The 17,927-nt window shown below is 44.0% G+C and overlaps 1 protein-coding gene across 2 annotated transcripts in view; it reads left to right on the plus strand.

Moving 5' to 3' along the window:
• The window catches only part of tecrb (trans-2,3-enoyl-CoA reductase b), a 40,488-nt gene that overhangs the window by 4,182 nt on the left and 18,379 nt on the right, over positions 1-17,927 (plus strand). Inside the window, exons 1-3 of one of the 2 annotated variants that reach the window (XM_063204346.1) lie at positions 1,345-2,093; positions 3,222-3,272; positions 15,783-15,834. In XM_063204346.1, coding sequence (XP_063060416.1) covers positions 1,959-2,093; positions 3,222-3,272; positions 15,783-15,834 — 238 coding nt within the window. In that variant the 5' untranslated portion in view covers positions 1,345-1,958. Of the gene's footprint in view, positions 1-1,344; positions 2,094-3,221; positions 3,273-15,782; positions 15,835-17,927 lie in introns of those variants that run through there. The other variant, XM_063204353.1, reaches the window with a different exon arrangement.

Below are 17,927 nucleotides of genomic sequence, written 5' to 3' on the forward strand. Positions count from 1 at the left end.
GCAGACGGATAGATAGGCAGGCAGGCAGACAGATAGACAGACAGATAGATAGACAGACAGATGGCCATGGCTAACTCCCCTTGTCCATGTGTTCGCAGGCTGGCAAGGCAGACAGACAGACAGATAAAATTAGCCTGTGTGTGTGTGTGTGTGTGTGTGTGTGTGTGTGTGTGTGTGTGTGTGTGTGTGTGTGTGTGTGTGTGTGTGTGTGTGTGTGTGTGTGTGTGAGGGAAACACCCCTTATACAGCCTTTGTGGCCGTCTGACCCATAGCCTTTCACCTGATACACACACACACGCACACCCACACCAGCCAGGGCTAGCCCCGACACACACACGCACACACACACACACACGCACACACACACACACACACACACACACACACACACACACACACACACACACACACACACGCACACACACATACTCGAGACATGACACACACACACTGGGGGCGTGAAATCTCAGATTAAAATTTACACAGTGTATGTGTCTGCAAGCGTGCTTGCGCGTGCGTGCATGCGTGTGTAAAGGATTTAGTTTAGTTTAGTTTGACCATGCCGTTGACATGCATAAATAACTTGGTTTATCTGGATCCTTTGCTGTGCGTGTGCGTGTGTGTGTGTGTGTGTTGCGCACCAAGTGTGTGTATAGTAAGTATGCATGCACTGACGCCACAACAGTTCTTTCATTGGATGTCAGTCAGGTGTGTGTGTGTGTGTGTGTGTGTGTGTGTGTGTGTGTGTGTGTGTGGTATGTACATGCTGTGTCTGTCCAAGGAGGGTGTGTGTGGTGACATTTAGGGTAACATCAGAGGACAACTGGTGGCGGTCACTTCTATAGATGTGACATACTCATTAATGATGGAGAGAGAGAGAGAGAGACCAATAACTTTTGTGTGTGAGAGAGAGAGAGAGAGAGAGAGAGAGAGAGAGAGAGAGAGAGAGAGAGAGAGAGAGAGAGAGAGAGAGAGAGAGAGAGAGAGAGAGAGAGAGAGAGAGAGAGAGAGAGAGAGAGAGAGAGAGAGAGAGAGAGAGAGAGAGAGAGATTTATATTCACAGCTGTGGAAGGCAGCGTGCCACTGTTGTTGAGAGAGAACGAGAGGGAGAGATAGAGAGGGAGAGAGAAGGGGAGCAAGCAAGATTGTAATGGACAGAGAAGAATCGAGAGGGAGAGAGAGAGAGGGGGAATGGGAGAGGGAGGAGAGGGGGACTGAAAGAGTGGGGAACACACGCTAGAAACATGTAGAGAAGTGAGACTGAGAAAGAGAGACGGAGAGGAAGGAGAGGGGGACCAGAGAGTAGGGGCTAGAGAGAAACCGACAGAGGAGAAGAGAGAGAGAGAGGGCGGGGGGAATGGGAGAGGGAATGGGTAGGAGAGGAAGACTGAGAGAGGGGTGGGGAACATGCGCTAGAGAGAAACTGAGACAGAGGAGAAGAGAGAGAGAGAGAGAGAGAGAGAGAGAGAGAGAGAGAGAGAGACGTTAGAGAGAAACGCTAGAGAGAAACAGACAGAGGAGAAGTGAATGGTGTGGAGAGGCGGCGCGGCACAGTCGGATTAAGAGCGGAAAAACAAACCAGGCCCACGAGAGGTGGAGGAGACGAGAAAAAAAGCAAAGAAACTTGGAACCGAGAAGTGGCAACTGATGGATGGATAGATATTTAGATGGTTAGATAGAGGAGTAAGACAAGAAAGACAGAGAGAGAGGGGGGGGAGTCTGTGCTTGATACTGTGAGGTTGGTAAGAGGAGGACAGACGGCTTGAGAAGTGAATAGATGATAGATGGATAGATACTGGTAGTAGATACATTTTTGATCGAGAGAGAGAGATAGTGTTGAACATAGTGTGGTTGGGAGGAGAGGAGAGAGAGGAGACTGTGATTCAGGAGGAGAAGAATAAGAAGACAAGAATAAATAAATATATAGATAAAGAGGATAAAAGAAGACATCTGCAGCCATGGATGCTTTGGCGTTTGAGGCCACGATGCCTAGAAAATCCCAAAATGGGAACCTGGCCGTGGGACCCCCCACCCCAATGCCCGCCAAGCGCAAGCCGGCCAAGAAAACCAAGAAGGCGGTTGTCTTTTTCGAGGTGGACATACTTTTAAGTTGCTGTTATTTCATTTAATTTATGTCAATGTGTTACTGCTGTTACAGGTCAATGACGTTATAGTAGTAGCACACATCAGCCATTATAGTGTGGATTTTTTAAATATTTTTATTTACTTTAAAGTGGATTATCTTGAGAAGCATATTCATTGCAATACATTAATTACTTTAGTTGTGGCTATAGCACCTGTTGTCTGAGCCCCCCAAAAATGAGCTTTTTTGTGAAAAGTGCTGAGCTAAATGATCTGAAAGAGCTCAAGAATTGAGCAGACTGTTAGTTAGAAGTAGATAGTAGATGTTTTTGAACTGAATGATCTGGAAGGTCTCCACCATCGTGGTCAATACGAGGAACGGGGACTTTTCTTTATTGGTCATGCTTTTAAGGAAAAAAAGAAATGCTGGGCTAAAAGATCTGAAAGATCTCTACTCTCATGCATGGTGGTTGAAAGGAATGGAACAGAAAGTTTGTAGAAAGTTTGGGGCACTTGCTAGATGGAGATGGTAGACCTTTTTTCCCTGGGAAGTCCTGAGAAAGATCTAGAAGGTCTCGTCCATGTCATTTGTTAGTAGTCATATTTCTTTGACTTTCTTTTTTTGGTCATGTTTGTTTTTTAACGAAAAAAGAAGTTTGGAGCACTTGTTAGAAGTACAAGTAGAGGATAGATGTTTTGTTGGCAAAAGGCCTGCGCTGAAAGATCTGGAAAAGTGAGGAGTTCTAACAGTGTACACCAGTGTTTCCCAACCAGGGGTACGTGTACCACTAGGGGTACGCGAGCACACTGAAGGGGGTACTTGGAAAATTTTAATTTTAACAAATGCATGGAGCATAGTCACACTGGAATAGGAAAAAACAATGTAAAACACAAGTTAGGGGGTACTCGTCGCACAACAAAAAGGCTCGGCGGGTACATGAGACAAAAAAGGTTGGGAAACACTGGTGTACACAACACTTACACGTAACACTATGGAAGATCGGTTCTGCTTTCTTGACAAGAGGAAAGTCCTTTTCCATTTTTATTTTTGGGCAAATACACTGGTTACACTTGCTAGTAGGCATGGATAGTACAGTAGACCTGATTGAAAAACTAAGAGGATTGTTGTCTTTTCCAAGGTGGAGATTCTGGATGCGAAGACCAAGGACAAGCTCTGCTTCTTGGATAAGGTAAGACAAAAGTTTCATTTGATTTATCTGTTGAGTTGTGTACTGTGTTGGTTTCCGTTTTTTTATCCATCTGTGAGTCTCTCTATCTCTCAGTCTGTCCGTCTGTCTCTCTGTCTGTCTTTCCGTCTGTCTGTCAGTCTGTCTGTCTATGCACCTGACTATTTTTCCAGGTTAATTTACTTGGTGTGCTTATGAACCAGCTTCTTAAAGCACACACACACACTCCACTGTGCTGTTGCTTTTAGTGTTGTTTGGCAGTAGATACCACATAGTACTGTAGGTTTAGACCTTTTGTGTCTCCGTGTTTTATGTCTAGATTATGCATCTCTTGCTGTCTGCCTGCCTGTCTATTTGTCTGCCAGTGTATCTGTCCGTCTGTCTGTCTACGTATTTGTCTGCCAGTTTGCCTGTCTGTACTTCCGTTAGTCTGTCCGTCCATCCATCCTTCTATCTTTCTGTCTATCTGTCTCTCTATCTGATCGCTGTATCTCTGTCTATCTGTCTGTCTGTCTATCTATCTGTGTCTGTTTATCTGTTTTGCTGTGCTAGAGCTGTAGGTCTTGTCTGGCAACATTAAGTCACAACGATACAGTGTAGGGATTAAGTTTAGACAAGACGCATTAATCGTCGGTGATTTTCAGTTAAGTAAAACGAGAGATGAAAATAAATCAGAAATAAAATACCCGCCGGCACCTTGCACTCGCCACATTGACACGACCACACACACACACACACACACACACACACACACACACACACACACACACACACACACACACACACACACACACACACACACACACACACACACACACACACACACACACACACACACACACACACACACACACACACACACTGAGATTTGCAGTGCTACAGCCTGTCACCAAGTTTAGCTCTGGGCAGGGCTGGGTTGCTCCAGCACTGTTTTACATTCATAAGGTGTGTGCGTGCGTGCGTGCGTGCGTGCATGCGCATTCGTGCGTGTGTGTCTGAAAATATGGGAACCCCTCCAAAAGAAGGCCACGGGCTATCAGTTTCACCTTAGAACCAAAACAGGAATATTCTCCCCCCACCCCCCGCTCTCTCATTTTCCTTTTTTTCCCCGGCTGAATCTGGATGTGGACCCGTCAAAAGGGCTTGGTTTTGGGAAGTGGCGTGTGGTCATGTCGCGTGGGTATCATGTTGCGTGGTCTTGACGGCATAGCTTTTGCATTACACCACGTCAGTTCAGCTGGCCACTTGAGGATGGACGGGCAGTGCAAGCAGAGCTCTGCTTGACACCTTTTTGGCCGGGTTTAAAAGTGTCCTCACACTTAAGGGGGAGGGGGTCCGGTAAGGGTTGACTGAAGGAGGGGGTGGGGGGTGTCGGGGATCCACCGGGAGTGTCCGGAAGCCATTCCATAGGGATTATCTGGGGATCTCCGGATAAGTTCTCAGCCTAGCGAAGGGTTCCAAGCCATGACACTGGTCCCTATTGATGGAGAGAGAGACAGAGAGAACCCTTTACCTTTTCTGATATGATATAGAATGCCTTTGTGATGTCATTTGGAATGGCCTTTGTTACGTCATTTGGAATGGCCTTTGTGATGTCATTTGCATTTCGGAATGGCCTTTGTGATGTCATGTGGAATGGAATGCTCACAGCCTAGCAGCCACTACTAGAGAATCCCCCCTTTTCCTCATCAACAAAGATGGAGTCTCAGACTTTAGTGATTACTATTTTACTGAAATACTGATTTTAGACCACAATGAGCTTAAAGGTGGGGTTGCAGGTTTACCAACATTCTTAAATAATTTGATTATGACATCACGTTGGGGACAGAATACTATGATGTCTATGGGAGTCCCCAACGTGATGTCATCAAATTATTTAAGAATGTTGGTAAACCTGCAAACCCCCCTTTAACATTTGTACCAGGTGCTCACATTTTATCTGGTGGTCCATGGTGAATGCTACAACATGAACTTTTCCTTTTGTGATTTCATACGGAATGGAATGTAGTGTGCTAGGGACCTTGTGACATCATAATGTAGGTTCATGACGATTCTTGGTGTGTGAGAGGCCTTGTGACATCATAATGTAGGTTTATGATGATCCTTAGTGTGTTAGGGGCCTTGTGACATCATAATGGAGGCTTATGACGATTCTGACATTCTTCATCATAGACTATACATACTGTACAGTGACAAACACTGAAACTGAAACTTGAACTATGTACTGTCCCTGGCACCAATGTAGCCAAACTTTAATCTATAGGTAGCTCAGTTGCACAGCACACCTGCACTTTGAAGTTGAACCCATCTACAGATATTAAGTAGTATAACAAGGTTAATGTTGATGGGACTGCTTAGATATGAGAGAGATACAGAAAGACTTATTTAGTAGTATAATGGTAGAAGATTAATGACATTGAGCCTATTGCGGTTAGATTCGCCATGAAGCAAGCCTAGAGAGAAAGGGAGGGAGAGGGGGAGAGGGAGAGGGAGAGGGAGAGAGAGACTGACTGACTTTGTCAGTGGTGTAATGTGCTGTTCAAAGGCATGGTCACCCTCATAGGGTGTCCCTGCTTTTTATAACAGCAGGGAGAATGATGGGAGTGTGTGTGCGTGTTGGGAGAATGATGGATTGTATGCCACATACACACACAGGTCATGTGACAGCCAGGGAAGGGTCAGGTCTTTCCCCTACCTACATGCTGTGTGTTTACTGGCGTGCGTGCATGCGTGTGTGCGTACATGCGTGTGTGTGAGTGCGCATGTTCATTTGCACAATATACAGCTCTCTCCCCTACATAGTGTTTACTGCTGTGTGCGTGTGCGCGTGTGTGTGCGCGTGTGTGTGCGCGTGTGTGTGTGTGCGTGTCCATGTGCGTGCGTGTGTGCGTGCGTGCGTGCGTGTGTGTGTACAAGGGTCAGCTCTTTCCCTACATGATTCTGTTTAGTGTGTGTTCCCTCCTCTCCTGCACTGTGTGTGTGTGTGAGTGTGAGTGCGCGTGTGTGTATTGGGTCAGCTCGTCGCTCTATATTCTGTTTACTGCACTGAGTGCGTGGTCAGTGGAAAGTGGAAAGGTATACTGTAACTATGGAAACGTGGAAAAGAAGCACCCTCTCTAGCTGCTTCTCATACTTACAGCTCTCTTCTTTTGCATGCACACCATGTCCAACCAAAAATGTTTTCTGCATCAAGCTGTCCTGAGTCTGTCGCTGAAATGCAAGTAGGAGAGGACACCAGTGTGGTTTATCTCAACGCAATATGATGCCATTAACTTGCTCCCCAAAGCAATTATGTTGCATGTTTATTTTTGTGCACTGCACATGTACTTCTGTGGCAGTATAAGTGAAAACAAGAAGAGCTAACTTGCCGTGCAACATGTTAACAGCGTGAAACTGTCCTCAATGAGCTGCAGCTACTAGCCAGGCCACGCCCTCCTAGTGGCGCAACATCTTTGGGTTGCTTCTAGTCAGGCCAAGAGCAATGTAAATATCGTTTCTGATCTCCTGAAAAATCGGGATCTCCACCGACTTTGTCGGAAACCATTCAACCAGTAGCAAACCTAGGGAGGCGGGTCAACCATGCCGTTTGGGAAATGTTAATTGTTATGCTCTTGGTCTGGAAGAGATTTGAAAGTCGATGATAATAAGCCTTGCAGCTACATGCACAGCTGGTTTCAAGTGGAATATTGTCAGTGTTCAGTTTAGACCAAACGTTCTGGAATATTCCATTTACATGTGGGGAAAAGTGAACTGCAAGTGCAATATTTCCCTGAACACGACTCTCGACTCAACATGCAAACCGAATACAGTCACTCGTTTTGAATTTAGATCATTCCTTGCACGCTCGTGCTGTCACTGAAGAACTTTTCCTGGGCATGGTGCAATTAACTTTTTTTAAGTTGGAGAGGAAACTATTGAGTGTGGTTTTGTGGGTTTCCCTGCAATCTGATTCCTTGAAATCACACTCCAAGGAAGTATTCAGATTTTTTTTTTTTGCAGTTTGAGTACACCCACATGCAGGGCCACTGACTGCTTTGGCCAGGCCTGGGACAAAGTCATCTGAAAGCCCCCTCACCCAATAATGTAACAGGGACCCGATTTTGGCCCCTGTGTCTCCCTGTGCCCGGGATAACTGACCCCTTTGTCCCAGCTTGTGTCAGCTCCCCTACCCACATGCACTTCTGTAACAGTATAACTGAAAACAAGCAGTGATAAGTAGGACGGGTCTAAATAGATGTGTCTAACAAGATGGCAGCAGTCTAAATGCATGTCATGCAGGTAATGCACACCGTCTTCCTCCTCTAAACCAAGCTTAACACTGTAGCGATGGTGTTATGTAGTTAAGACTTTAATGTGGAGTAGTGACCCTTTTTTAATCCTTAAGGGAGCTGTTACCCTGTATTTGGTCAGTGTAATGGAGGCCAACTAGCAGAGTTGCCGTGGAACGTAAGTAAACCTCCCTCCATTAGCCTCATACAGTATTGGTAGCGCTGGGATAACGGACTGGTTCTTTAGTTCAGCGGTATCGTGCTGTGACTCCTATTGGCGTGGTGGCGAGTTCATGGCCTCCAGGGGGACGGACTACACAGTAATATGCCGGGTTACATCAGCACAGCGTGAACATTATGGAGAGGATAAAGTTAAGAGGAGAGGATTAAGTTAAGAGAAAAGTTTCAGAGGAGAATAAAAACATATTGAATACTTCACTGATGGCTGATGTGGGGTGGCTCGGTGGGCTAAGGATCCAAGTCAGAGTCTGGCCCTAGGTCATTTCCTTCCCCTTCCCCATCTCCTTCTGTCATTGTGACAAAGGGCCGACCAACTTTCCGCAAAATCATTCATCATAACGGTCATCTCATCATCATAAGTGCGATCGTTGTGGCCTTGGTTCAAGTGACTAAGGCGCCATACTGTTACGCCGGGAACTTGGGTTCGATGTCCACCTCTTCAGCTGTCCTGCCCTGTCGTAATAAAGTGGAAGGGGCCAAAGAATACTTGCTAAAAATGCCATCTGTGTAAAATGATGTGCTACTTCCTCCTTATTACTGTACCAACCACAGTGGGAGGAACAAGTTGGCACCCCCTTTCAAATGTCTTATTAGGGGCCAAGCAGCGAAGCTGGGGAAGGCCCCTAGTGTTTTAGTTCCCTCATTGACTCCAGTCAAAATTCTTCTCCCTCTGCAAGTCTATGGCAGCCCATAGAACCGTACATAGGAAAGTTGTGAAAATTGGCACACATATTCAAGGCAGCATCAACATTACCCGCAGCGATTTATAGGTCCCCAGCCCCAATGCTCTAGCGCCACCAGCAGGTCAAAGTTGCAGGTACATTTCTGCTTGTAACTTTTGAATCGCTGGTCCAATTTTCAAAAATTTGGTATCCCTGGAATCCTTGGCCCAGGACAAATCCGAGAACTAGTGATGATATTGTACCCTGCGTGTATAGTTTTCCCGCAATTTTGAATTTTGTAAAATTCAATAAAAATGCTATTTTTCCCGCACTTTTTGATCAATTCGCCCGAAACTTGGTACATAGTATCTCTGGACTGAGTTACACATGGGGTCTCAAGGAATATTGGATATCTTTTATCGTTTAGCCGTGACAGCCAATCAAAATTGTCGTAAAAGTGGCGAAACAGGAAGTGAGGTCATATCTCAGTAACCGTTTGTCGAATTAGGCTAGGATTCTTTACACACACAGAAGTCCATCCCATGACCCACCACAAAAAAATTAAATCCCCAGCTCAAACTCTGTAGCGCCACCAGCAGGTCAAAATTTTAGTTACATTTTTGCCTGTATCTTTTGAACCGTACTCCCAATTTTCAAAATATTGGTACACAGGTCATCTTCACACTATGTTGCACCCAGGTATGGATTTTCGTAACGATTGAAAAAACTATCAGCTCACAGCAGCCATTCAAAATTGTGGAAAGAATGGAGGGATTTTTCTCATCTCTCTGTCCCCTTTGCCAACGGCACCTGCGCACGTTCACTGACACCATTCTCAGCAGGGGGTCTCTGGACACACAAGAGACGAGAGCTTAGGTGTGTGCGTAGTTCTGCTATTGCTCTAGTGTCAACCAAAGCCCCACTGCCCCAGCCCCTGCACATACCCCATCACCCCCCACCCCACACACACAGACAGAGGGAGAGGGAGAGGGAGAGAGAGGGAAGGAGGGAGGGAGGGAGGGAGAGAGAGAGAGAGAGAGAGACCATTGTTGTTCTCTCGGTTCCTCTGTCTCTCACACACACACACACACACACACACACACACACACACACACACACACACACACACACACACACACACACACGTTACTTCTATGTACACCAATTCCTCAGACCAGTCTCTCAAAAGACTGGCCAACATTACATTGCAGCCTATAGGATTCTTATGTTTAGGATTTCAAAGACCATATCTATTTTCAGTAGGCTCCTGATTCTTTTCCATAATATTGTATGTCATATAAACAATTTTACTAAATAGAATGATCACAGAGGATTATAATTGCTGTCCAAAAAGCAAGCCTCTCAAGTATAGAAATTACTTGCTGATATTTTATAGACTAATTTGAGAGGGAATGGAAATGTGTTACTCAATATAAATCAAGGGCAGCACAGGCCCTGCCGTGGCCAACCAGTAGGGCACTCGTCTATCATGCGGCTGACCCGGGTTTGATTCCCAGCCCAGGTCCTTTGCCGACCCTCCCCGTCTCTCTCCCCATTTTCCCCTCCAAGAAATGCACCCCAACATTGGTGAGATTTGGGCCAAAGGGGGCGCTACAGTTCCTTCTGTTGCCGTGGCAACTTTGCCAAGTTTACTGCTTGGCCCCGCATTGCTGCTTGCAGCTTTATATTTCTGCTGAAATTGGTCACAATACATAGTCTGGTCTTCGCGAAAATACGATGATAATGTAATTTTTCTGGTGGTATTGGTTAAAGCAGACACCGTCTGTTCCTTCTTGTGGCTTTAGGGAAGGTCACACCACATTGTTTGACTAATTTACTCAACAATGTAAGAAATTCTAAAGGGTATACCTACTTTTTGCTCACACTAAGTACAGAAGCGCAACGCTAGTCTAAGGGCCTCTGCACACCGGCTCCGACAAAGTGCGGCGCACTTTTGCTTCCGACAGAATTCGGACCCCCAAACCCAATTTCACCCGAACATTGCATTGATAGTCAATGGGCGGCGCCGACAAAATAGAACTTGTCTCTAATTGCTATCCGACATCGGAGAATGTCCGCGGACATCGACGCCAGTGTGCGTGGTTCTATTGAAAACAATGGAATCGAATTTTAGCTGAGCAGTGCTCAGCACTTTGTCGGAGCCGGTGTGCGGAAGCCCTAAGTAGTTCACTATTAGCATTTTCAGATTGACTCAATCAAATCAATGGCTTCAATATCAGTAGTTTAATATGAGTGTAGCTGAACACACAGTAAGTCTAAAACAGGGGTGTCAAACTCATTTCAGTTCAAGGGCCACATACAGCCAACTTGATTTTAAGCGAGCCGGACCGGTAACCTAATTGCGAAATATCGCACATTTCTGAATCATAGAATTGCATTGCTATTAATCATCTCAAGGTGACAGCAGGTATATTAGTTATCATGGACTGTAAATGGTGAGAAATGACATCGTTATCAAGTATTGAGACCCTGACATCTAATAGTGGGCTACAGACTTTTTTTCTTCATTTTTTCTTTTTTTCTCTCTTCAAGTCCGGGCCTTATATTTGACACCCCTGGTCTAAAACGCAAGTCTAAAAATAGATCTTACGTAAGGAATTTAGGCTACAAGCTCGGCCTGCAGAAAACAATGAAGTATCCAATTGAAACGTTTTGATGAGTTGTTTGCTCTATTGTGTAAAACATGATGTAACGAGAAAGAGAGGTAACACTTTTTCACAGTGGCACCGGCACCGACACTGTGATGAAATGGTATCTGTGTTAGATTGTGTGCTATCCTTAATATGTTGCATCACATGTAAGGCATTTGTGGCTGGCATTTATTTTTAAATACCTAATGCTATAAACGCCCAGCTTATTGATGGGGAGCAGCTGCAAAGCTAGATGCACAAGTATTAATTTCCACCAAGAAAAAAAAGGAGGGGGGAAAAAGTAGACACAGAGCTTTACGGGAAATGTGGAGCTCGTTTAACACTTAGAAATTGGTAAATGTTAGGGTTCAGCCATTTTTCAGATCCAAACATGGTGAAAGGCATCTATTGATTATTGAATTAGTTAAAGGGCTATAGCTGCAATACACTGCACATTGATATATTTAGAGAAGCCACAGAGAGAGAATTGGGGAAGGATTGGGAAGTGGTCTGGCGCTGCAATTGAGCCCAGGTTCTTCTTCGATGTAAGGGTACGGTGCACTAGCCCATTGAGCCACGTCACCCTCACAATATTTAAATGTGCACTTTGTAATATTTTTAGCAGTTTTTAATGTTTTTAGCAGTTTCTTTCCAAAATTCATGCACACATTCACAAATGTTTTGCGAGTACTTAAAACCACCATCAAATTCTAAATAATTCAATTGACTGGGAAAATTGTGGTTTTCATGCATGAAAAGGGGGATCTTCTCCTTGTTCACTTTTTGAATTTCCAGAAATACTTTTCTTTCTTTTGCTCAGATAGAGCATATTTACGACTATTGGGCATATTTACAACTATTGTTGGAGCCGGAGGCAATTAGTGCTTGCAGGGAGAACTGACGAGTTACCGTCTCCAGGCCAGAAAGGGCATCTCCTTAGAAGTGTGTTTTTGCTGGTTGCTATGTATGTTTAGGACATATCCTTGCATCCTTGGTTCCGGGTACTTGCATACTTGGCGCCGGACACTTTTCACTTTTTAACTTAAAGATAAACACAAGGTTACTGGTAAACAACATGAGGGACATACGGTGGAAAGATTACAGTAAGAGTGTGTTGTTTCTGTGAAGAGAGATATGGTGGAGACGTGGCAAGTCTGGGGTATAAAGCCTTTGGCCTTCGTCCTCCATTTTGTCATTCTTAGAGAAGGGATACTTGAACCTTGCCCTCGTGCAGATTTAATTTTGCAAAGACTTTGTCATTTTTTTGGAATTGGCGAGACTTAGTCTCTCCTCGTCTTTTACCTATTACTTTTTACTTTTATTCTTTATTTCTTTTATTCATTTATCTTTTTGTAATCCTTCTCTTATCGCTAATAAACTACAACTTGATTGACCCTTTTAATTACTACATCAAGACTCATTTTTATTTTTGCAAAAGAGTTAGTTTGAACACGCAGAGCAGAACAACCATCCTTCGATTTTTATTGAAGAAGATGATCTTGGTGAAACGTCCAAAATCTATCATCATACTAGTATAGTTTATCGTTTAGTAAATATTCATGAAAAGATCAAATTTGACAATTAGCCAGCACAGTTTCAATGAACAGCATAGTTGCAATACCTACTCTGGCCACAGTCCTACACAGTGTATCTTGAAATTAGGCGGATAGGGTCGGCGAGTGGCTCTACTTGCAAGCGTTGTCCAACCACGAAAAACGGGCAATAACGTGAATGCACCACCTAGTTTGTAGTTATTTGCCCCATTTTTTTCCGTGAAAACTTCACGAAAGGCGTGAGATAGGGTTGCTACTTGAGGGAGAGTTTTAAGGCAGGAATATGCTTGCTGTGTGACAACATGCAGAACTGTGTACGAACGAGTGCATATACTTGCTGCAGAACTATCATGGCATTATGTTTGACACTGGGGTCTCAAGATATCACCTAGGTGACTGATGGCCAATGAGGCTCTCGCTCTCATTAATATTTTCCATCATTACTTAGTTGACTATCGCTGCCTCAACAAGGCTGTTGGCATGCGGAAGATTGCCCCTCGCTGTTGTGTCAATTCTGCACTGTGTACGTGTCTGTGTGCCTTGCCTTACCTCACGCAAAATGTACATATAAATATGCACGAAATGTGCACACACACATGCATATCCTGCAGCAAGCGTATTCCTGAAGTCTTACCTATTGATTTTAAAACCAATGTATCTGTATTTGATTTTGTGTTGATCTCGGTCAGATACTTTCCCTGCAGCACGCCTACAGCACCGGTATGTGAAATGTGATTCAACGTCACTGCTGCTCACCTTGAGTCTGGACGCTTAATGTATACATTAAGTTTATTTTTAGTTTATGATTGTACCCACCCAGCCTTGGTGCCAAGAGAGCAGCTGGTCTGTAGGTTAAAGCTAATGGATTGAGTTGCAGTCTGGTTCATTCTGAAAGGCAATTAAAGAAAAAGTGACTGGCAGAAGTGTTACAACCATCTTATATCTCTGTGGGTCAGTCACGACCATATGTCACCTAGCTATCCTGGGGGTAGAGCATGTTATTGTACATGTACATTTCAAAGGGATTATCTGGAGTTGAAGCATATTTGTGTACATCTAAAAATTTGCATGCAAAGTTACTTGCGTAACTTTTTTGTGCGTAAGCAAGCTTTGTACATTGCAACCAGATCTTGTGTACTCAGTAGGAGTATTGGTTTTTAATGGTTCATTCATCCATCCAGTACTCAGACCAGTGAATTTTAGATATCACTGTACCTTCATTATATATAAAAACTTAATTACAGGCTCAGAGCCCACATTGGACACATTGCAATACACACATCAACAATACAATAGAATACACGTTGTCCAATAAAAAAGGGAAGCTAGTGAAGGCACTCATACCAGTGTTCCCAGATAGTAGACATATATCTTACAGAGCTACGACTTGGATCAACCAATCGAGCAATAAGCTCATTTTTTGCACAGTCAAGACTGCTCATGAACTTAGAGGTAAGATTTCTTAACAGTGCCATAAAAGTAGTTATACCTAATTTGCAGAATAACCCACTTGCTCTAGTACTCCTTGGTTTCTTTAGGAGAATCCTGAGACAGTCATTGTAAGCTACCTTCAGTTTCAGTAGACTCTCCTTCTTATGTGTGTGTGTGCGTGCGTGCTTGTGCGTAGACTGACATTTCGATGATATGAAAATACTTGAACCTTATGGCAACCAGTGCAACCAGAGCTGTGCAGTTGGCAGAGCAGAGGTCTTTCATAATGTTAATGATTCACAGATAAAGTGGCCATACAGGATCTCATCTCTCCACCTTCTTAGAATAGTGTGTGTGTGTGTTTGGGACGAGGATTCCATGTGATTTCCATGCACACCGTATCGTTGTAAAGCTTAGAACCTGTTGATCTCAGACTCTATGATTAACTGTACACCACAGCGTACTTGTGGCCTGCTTTATTGTGGCTAGTCACATTTGTGTGACGCCAACTTCTCTTGTTGGTGCAGCAGAGCATGACCAGCAGCTCAGTGTACAGGCGAGTGTGGTGTACAGGCTAGGGTAGCGCGTTTGAAGGAGCTGTGTGTGCATCGGTATGGTTTCTCTTTGAGGTGCTTTCACCCAGGAGACGAGAAGAACGGCACACACACGCACACACACACACACACACACACACACACACACACACACACACACACACAGACACACACACAGACACACACACAGACACACACATAGTCATGCCAAAAGGAAGAAAAAGAAATGCATGCAGTGGGTGTGTGTAGGCGTGTTTGGTGTGTCCGCATGTTGTTGGGTTTAATCTTCTACATTGGGAACCACAGCAGTAGGCAAATGGTGTGTGTGTGTGTTTGTGTGTTTGTGTGTCCGCACGTGCGGTCAATCAGAGGGCTATCACTTTCATGCAAAACACACACACACACGCACCTGGCTGCATTTGACTTTCTACACAGAAATACAGTTTTACAAAAAAAAATACAGCTTAAGCTGGGGCACGCATGCAGTTTCACTTTCCATGCACTGTACGTAGAGGTGGATCACACACACAGCACAAGTTTATAATTATCCGTGTTATTTTAGTCACCCCCTGTTTATAACTGGACTTTTTTAGTCGTGCGTGCGTCGCAACCCAAGTCAGTTTGTAAAAATCGCTTTTTGTATAGAACTTGGTCACTGAGGGCTGTACATACAAAGGCTTTGGTCTGAATAGGACAGTACTTCCTGACACACACACACACACACACACACACACACACACACACACACACACACACACACACACACACACACACACACACACACACACACACACACACACACACACACACACACACACACACAATAACCTTAGACATCTCCCTTGTGTTTTACAAAACAACCATAAGGAAGATCCAAGTCTGTGTTTCACACACATACACACACACTATAACGCTCTCTTCTTTCTCTCTCTCTCTCTCTCTCTCACTCACTCACTCACTCACTCACTCACTCTCTCACTCTCTCACTCTCTCACTCACTCACTCACTCACTCACTCACTCACTCACTCACTCACTCACTCACTCACTCACTCACTCACTCTCTCTCTCTCTCTCTCTCTCTCTCTCTCTCTCTCTCTCTCTCTCTCTCTCTCTCTCTCTCTCTCTCTCTCTCTCTCTCTCTCTCTCTCGGCAGGTGGAGCCCAATGCGACCATAGGGGAGATCAAGTCTATGTTCCACAAGAGCCGTAAGTATTGCATTACATTACTATACATAACATTGCATTTACATTACACTACATTCCTATACACTACAATTTTACATTATTATATCTTACATCGCATTACGAATACGAATATGAATATGAATATGAATACTTTATTGTCCACAGAGTGGAAATTTGTCTTCAGTTTCACCACAGACATACTAACATTTAAAAACAATACTCCCACAAAACACAATCAAGCATTCAACCACAGCACTTGTACAAAGCAGAGGAGAACAAGCTATTGTAAAAATACATTAAAATATTTAGAGGATATAAAAATGTACATTAGCACTCAGTAGAGTGTTTAAAAGAATGAAATAGCTGAGCTGAGTAGTAAATATAATGAGTACAACAATAAATAGAATACGTAACGAGAACAATTACATTACACATTATTACATTACCTTACTTTGCGACATACTATTATAGCACTATTGTAGTACTGTACTACTATAATCAGTTTTATAAAGGTGTAATTACAACACTAGTATTATGATATTACAAAACTTAAGTTAAACCATTGTGTCATACCAGTAGTGTTGTATCTGTGTTGAAAATACAGAGAAAAGGTTAGTGCAGATAACGAGGTAGGTTTCACAATAACAGGGTCAAAATGGCATGGTATCAGATGACAAGGTTATTTCAAAGGTTATTTCACACACACACACACACACGCCCAGTGATTGGATACTCTTTGGCGAACTCTGCGGAGTATCCAATCACTGAGCATGACTAATAAAGAGTATCCAATCACTGGGAGTGACCAATTAGGCTGAATACACTTGGAAGTGCGCACACTAGGTTTTGAGAAATGCCCAGAGAGAGAGAGACCCTCGGCCTACTGTCAGCATGTCAACCTGTCAGTGGCCCCATTGATCAATGAAGACCACACCCCACCCCCATACCAGGAAATGGTTACCCATGTGCTTCGTTACACCAGTTTTAAAAGTATACCCTGAGAACTGGAACCGGAATTCCAGGAAGTCAGTTGTGGCGTGAAATGGAATTTACAAGAGAACATGCCCAGCATTCTCATGGGACACTGTTAAAATGTTAGTGGTTTGGAAGCACTGTCTTGTAAAACAGGTGTTTTTATAGCTTTCCAATCGGTTAGCGTCTGTCAGTCTCTGTGCTCTCAATGTCATTGTTTATTTATATAAGCATTTAATACTATATTATATGAAACACCAATTGGGGCCAAAGAGCCCTATAGTGAATACAAAAAGCAATAAAAACTGATGATGGACCAACACAAATTATTAAAAATATAACCCTCTTGCCAAACAGCAGTCGGTGTTGCCCATTTGTATCTGTCCCCACCTGGCTGGAGCGTGTGCTCCTTTTGCCCTGTGCTGGATTCAGTGTCATCCCACCACAGGGTGTCTGTCTGTCTGTCTGTCTGTCTGTCTGTCTGTCTGTCTGTCTGTTTGCAGCGTTCTCTTCTATCTGTCTGGATTTTGTGTCAGGGCCCTCGCTGGCTTAACTCATTAGCGCCATGCCATAGGCAGGACCTTGGCCTAGCCTAGCTTAGCTTAGTTTAGCTTAGCTAAGGGCTGATGGGACGAGGCTTGCAGCTTTGGGTGTGTGCATAGGTCAATGACATTCTACACACGTCAGGGCGGTGCAACCACAGCTAATGCCACTATAGTATGTATTTATTTGTTGTTGTTGTTTTTAGTGGTTTATCTACTTTAACGCTTATTCGTTGAAATACATTAATTACCAATTGCTAATTAATTTATGGGCATTAGCTGTGGTTATCACCTGACGACCCAAAAAAGTTATTGACCCATTTCCGTGTTGAGCCTTTATAATTATTGTTACATTGTAGAAAGAAATCAAGGAAAAAGTATCTGTTGTTGTTTGTCTATCTGTCTGTCTGTCACCTGGCTGGAATGTCTCTCTGGATTCCGAGTTGGTCCCTCACAGGCTTTACCAATTAGCGCCATACCACAGCCAAGAGCTTAGCCTAGCCTAGCTTCACTTAGCCTTGGCCTGAAGGGACAACGCTTGCAGCTTTGGTGCGGTTGTCCTATCGGTGTGCACGGGTGCTAGCCTGGCCGCGCCAAAAC

The sequence above is a fragment of the Engraulis encrasicolus genome, chromosome 1, assembly GCF_034702125.1.
Source record: "Engraulis encrasicolus isolate BLACKSEA-1 chromosome 1, IST_EnEncr_1.0, whole genome shotgun sequence".
NCBI classification, from domain to species: Eukaryota; Metazoa; Chordata; class Actinopteri; order Clupeiformes; family Engraulidae; genus Engraulis; species Engraulis encrasicolus.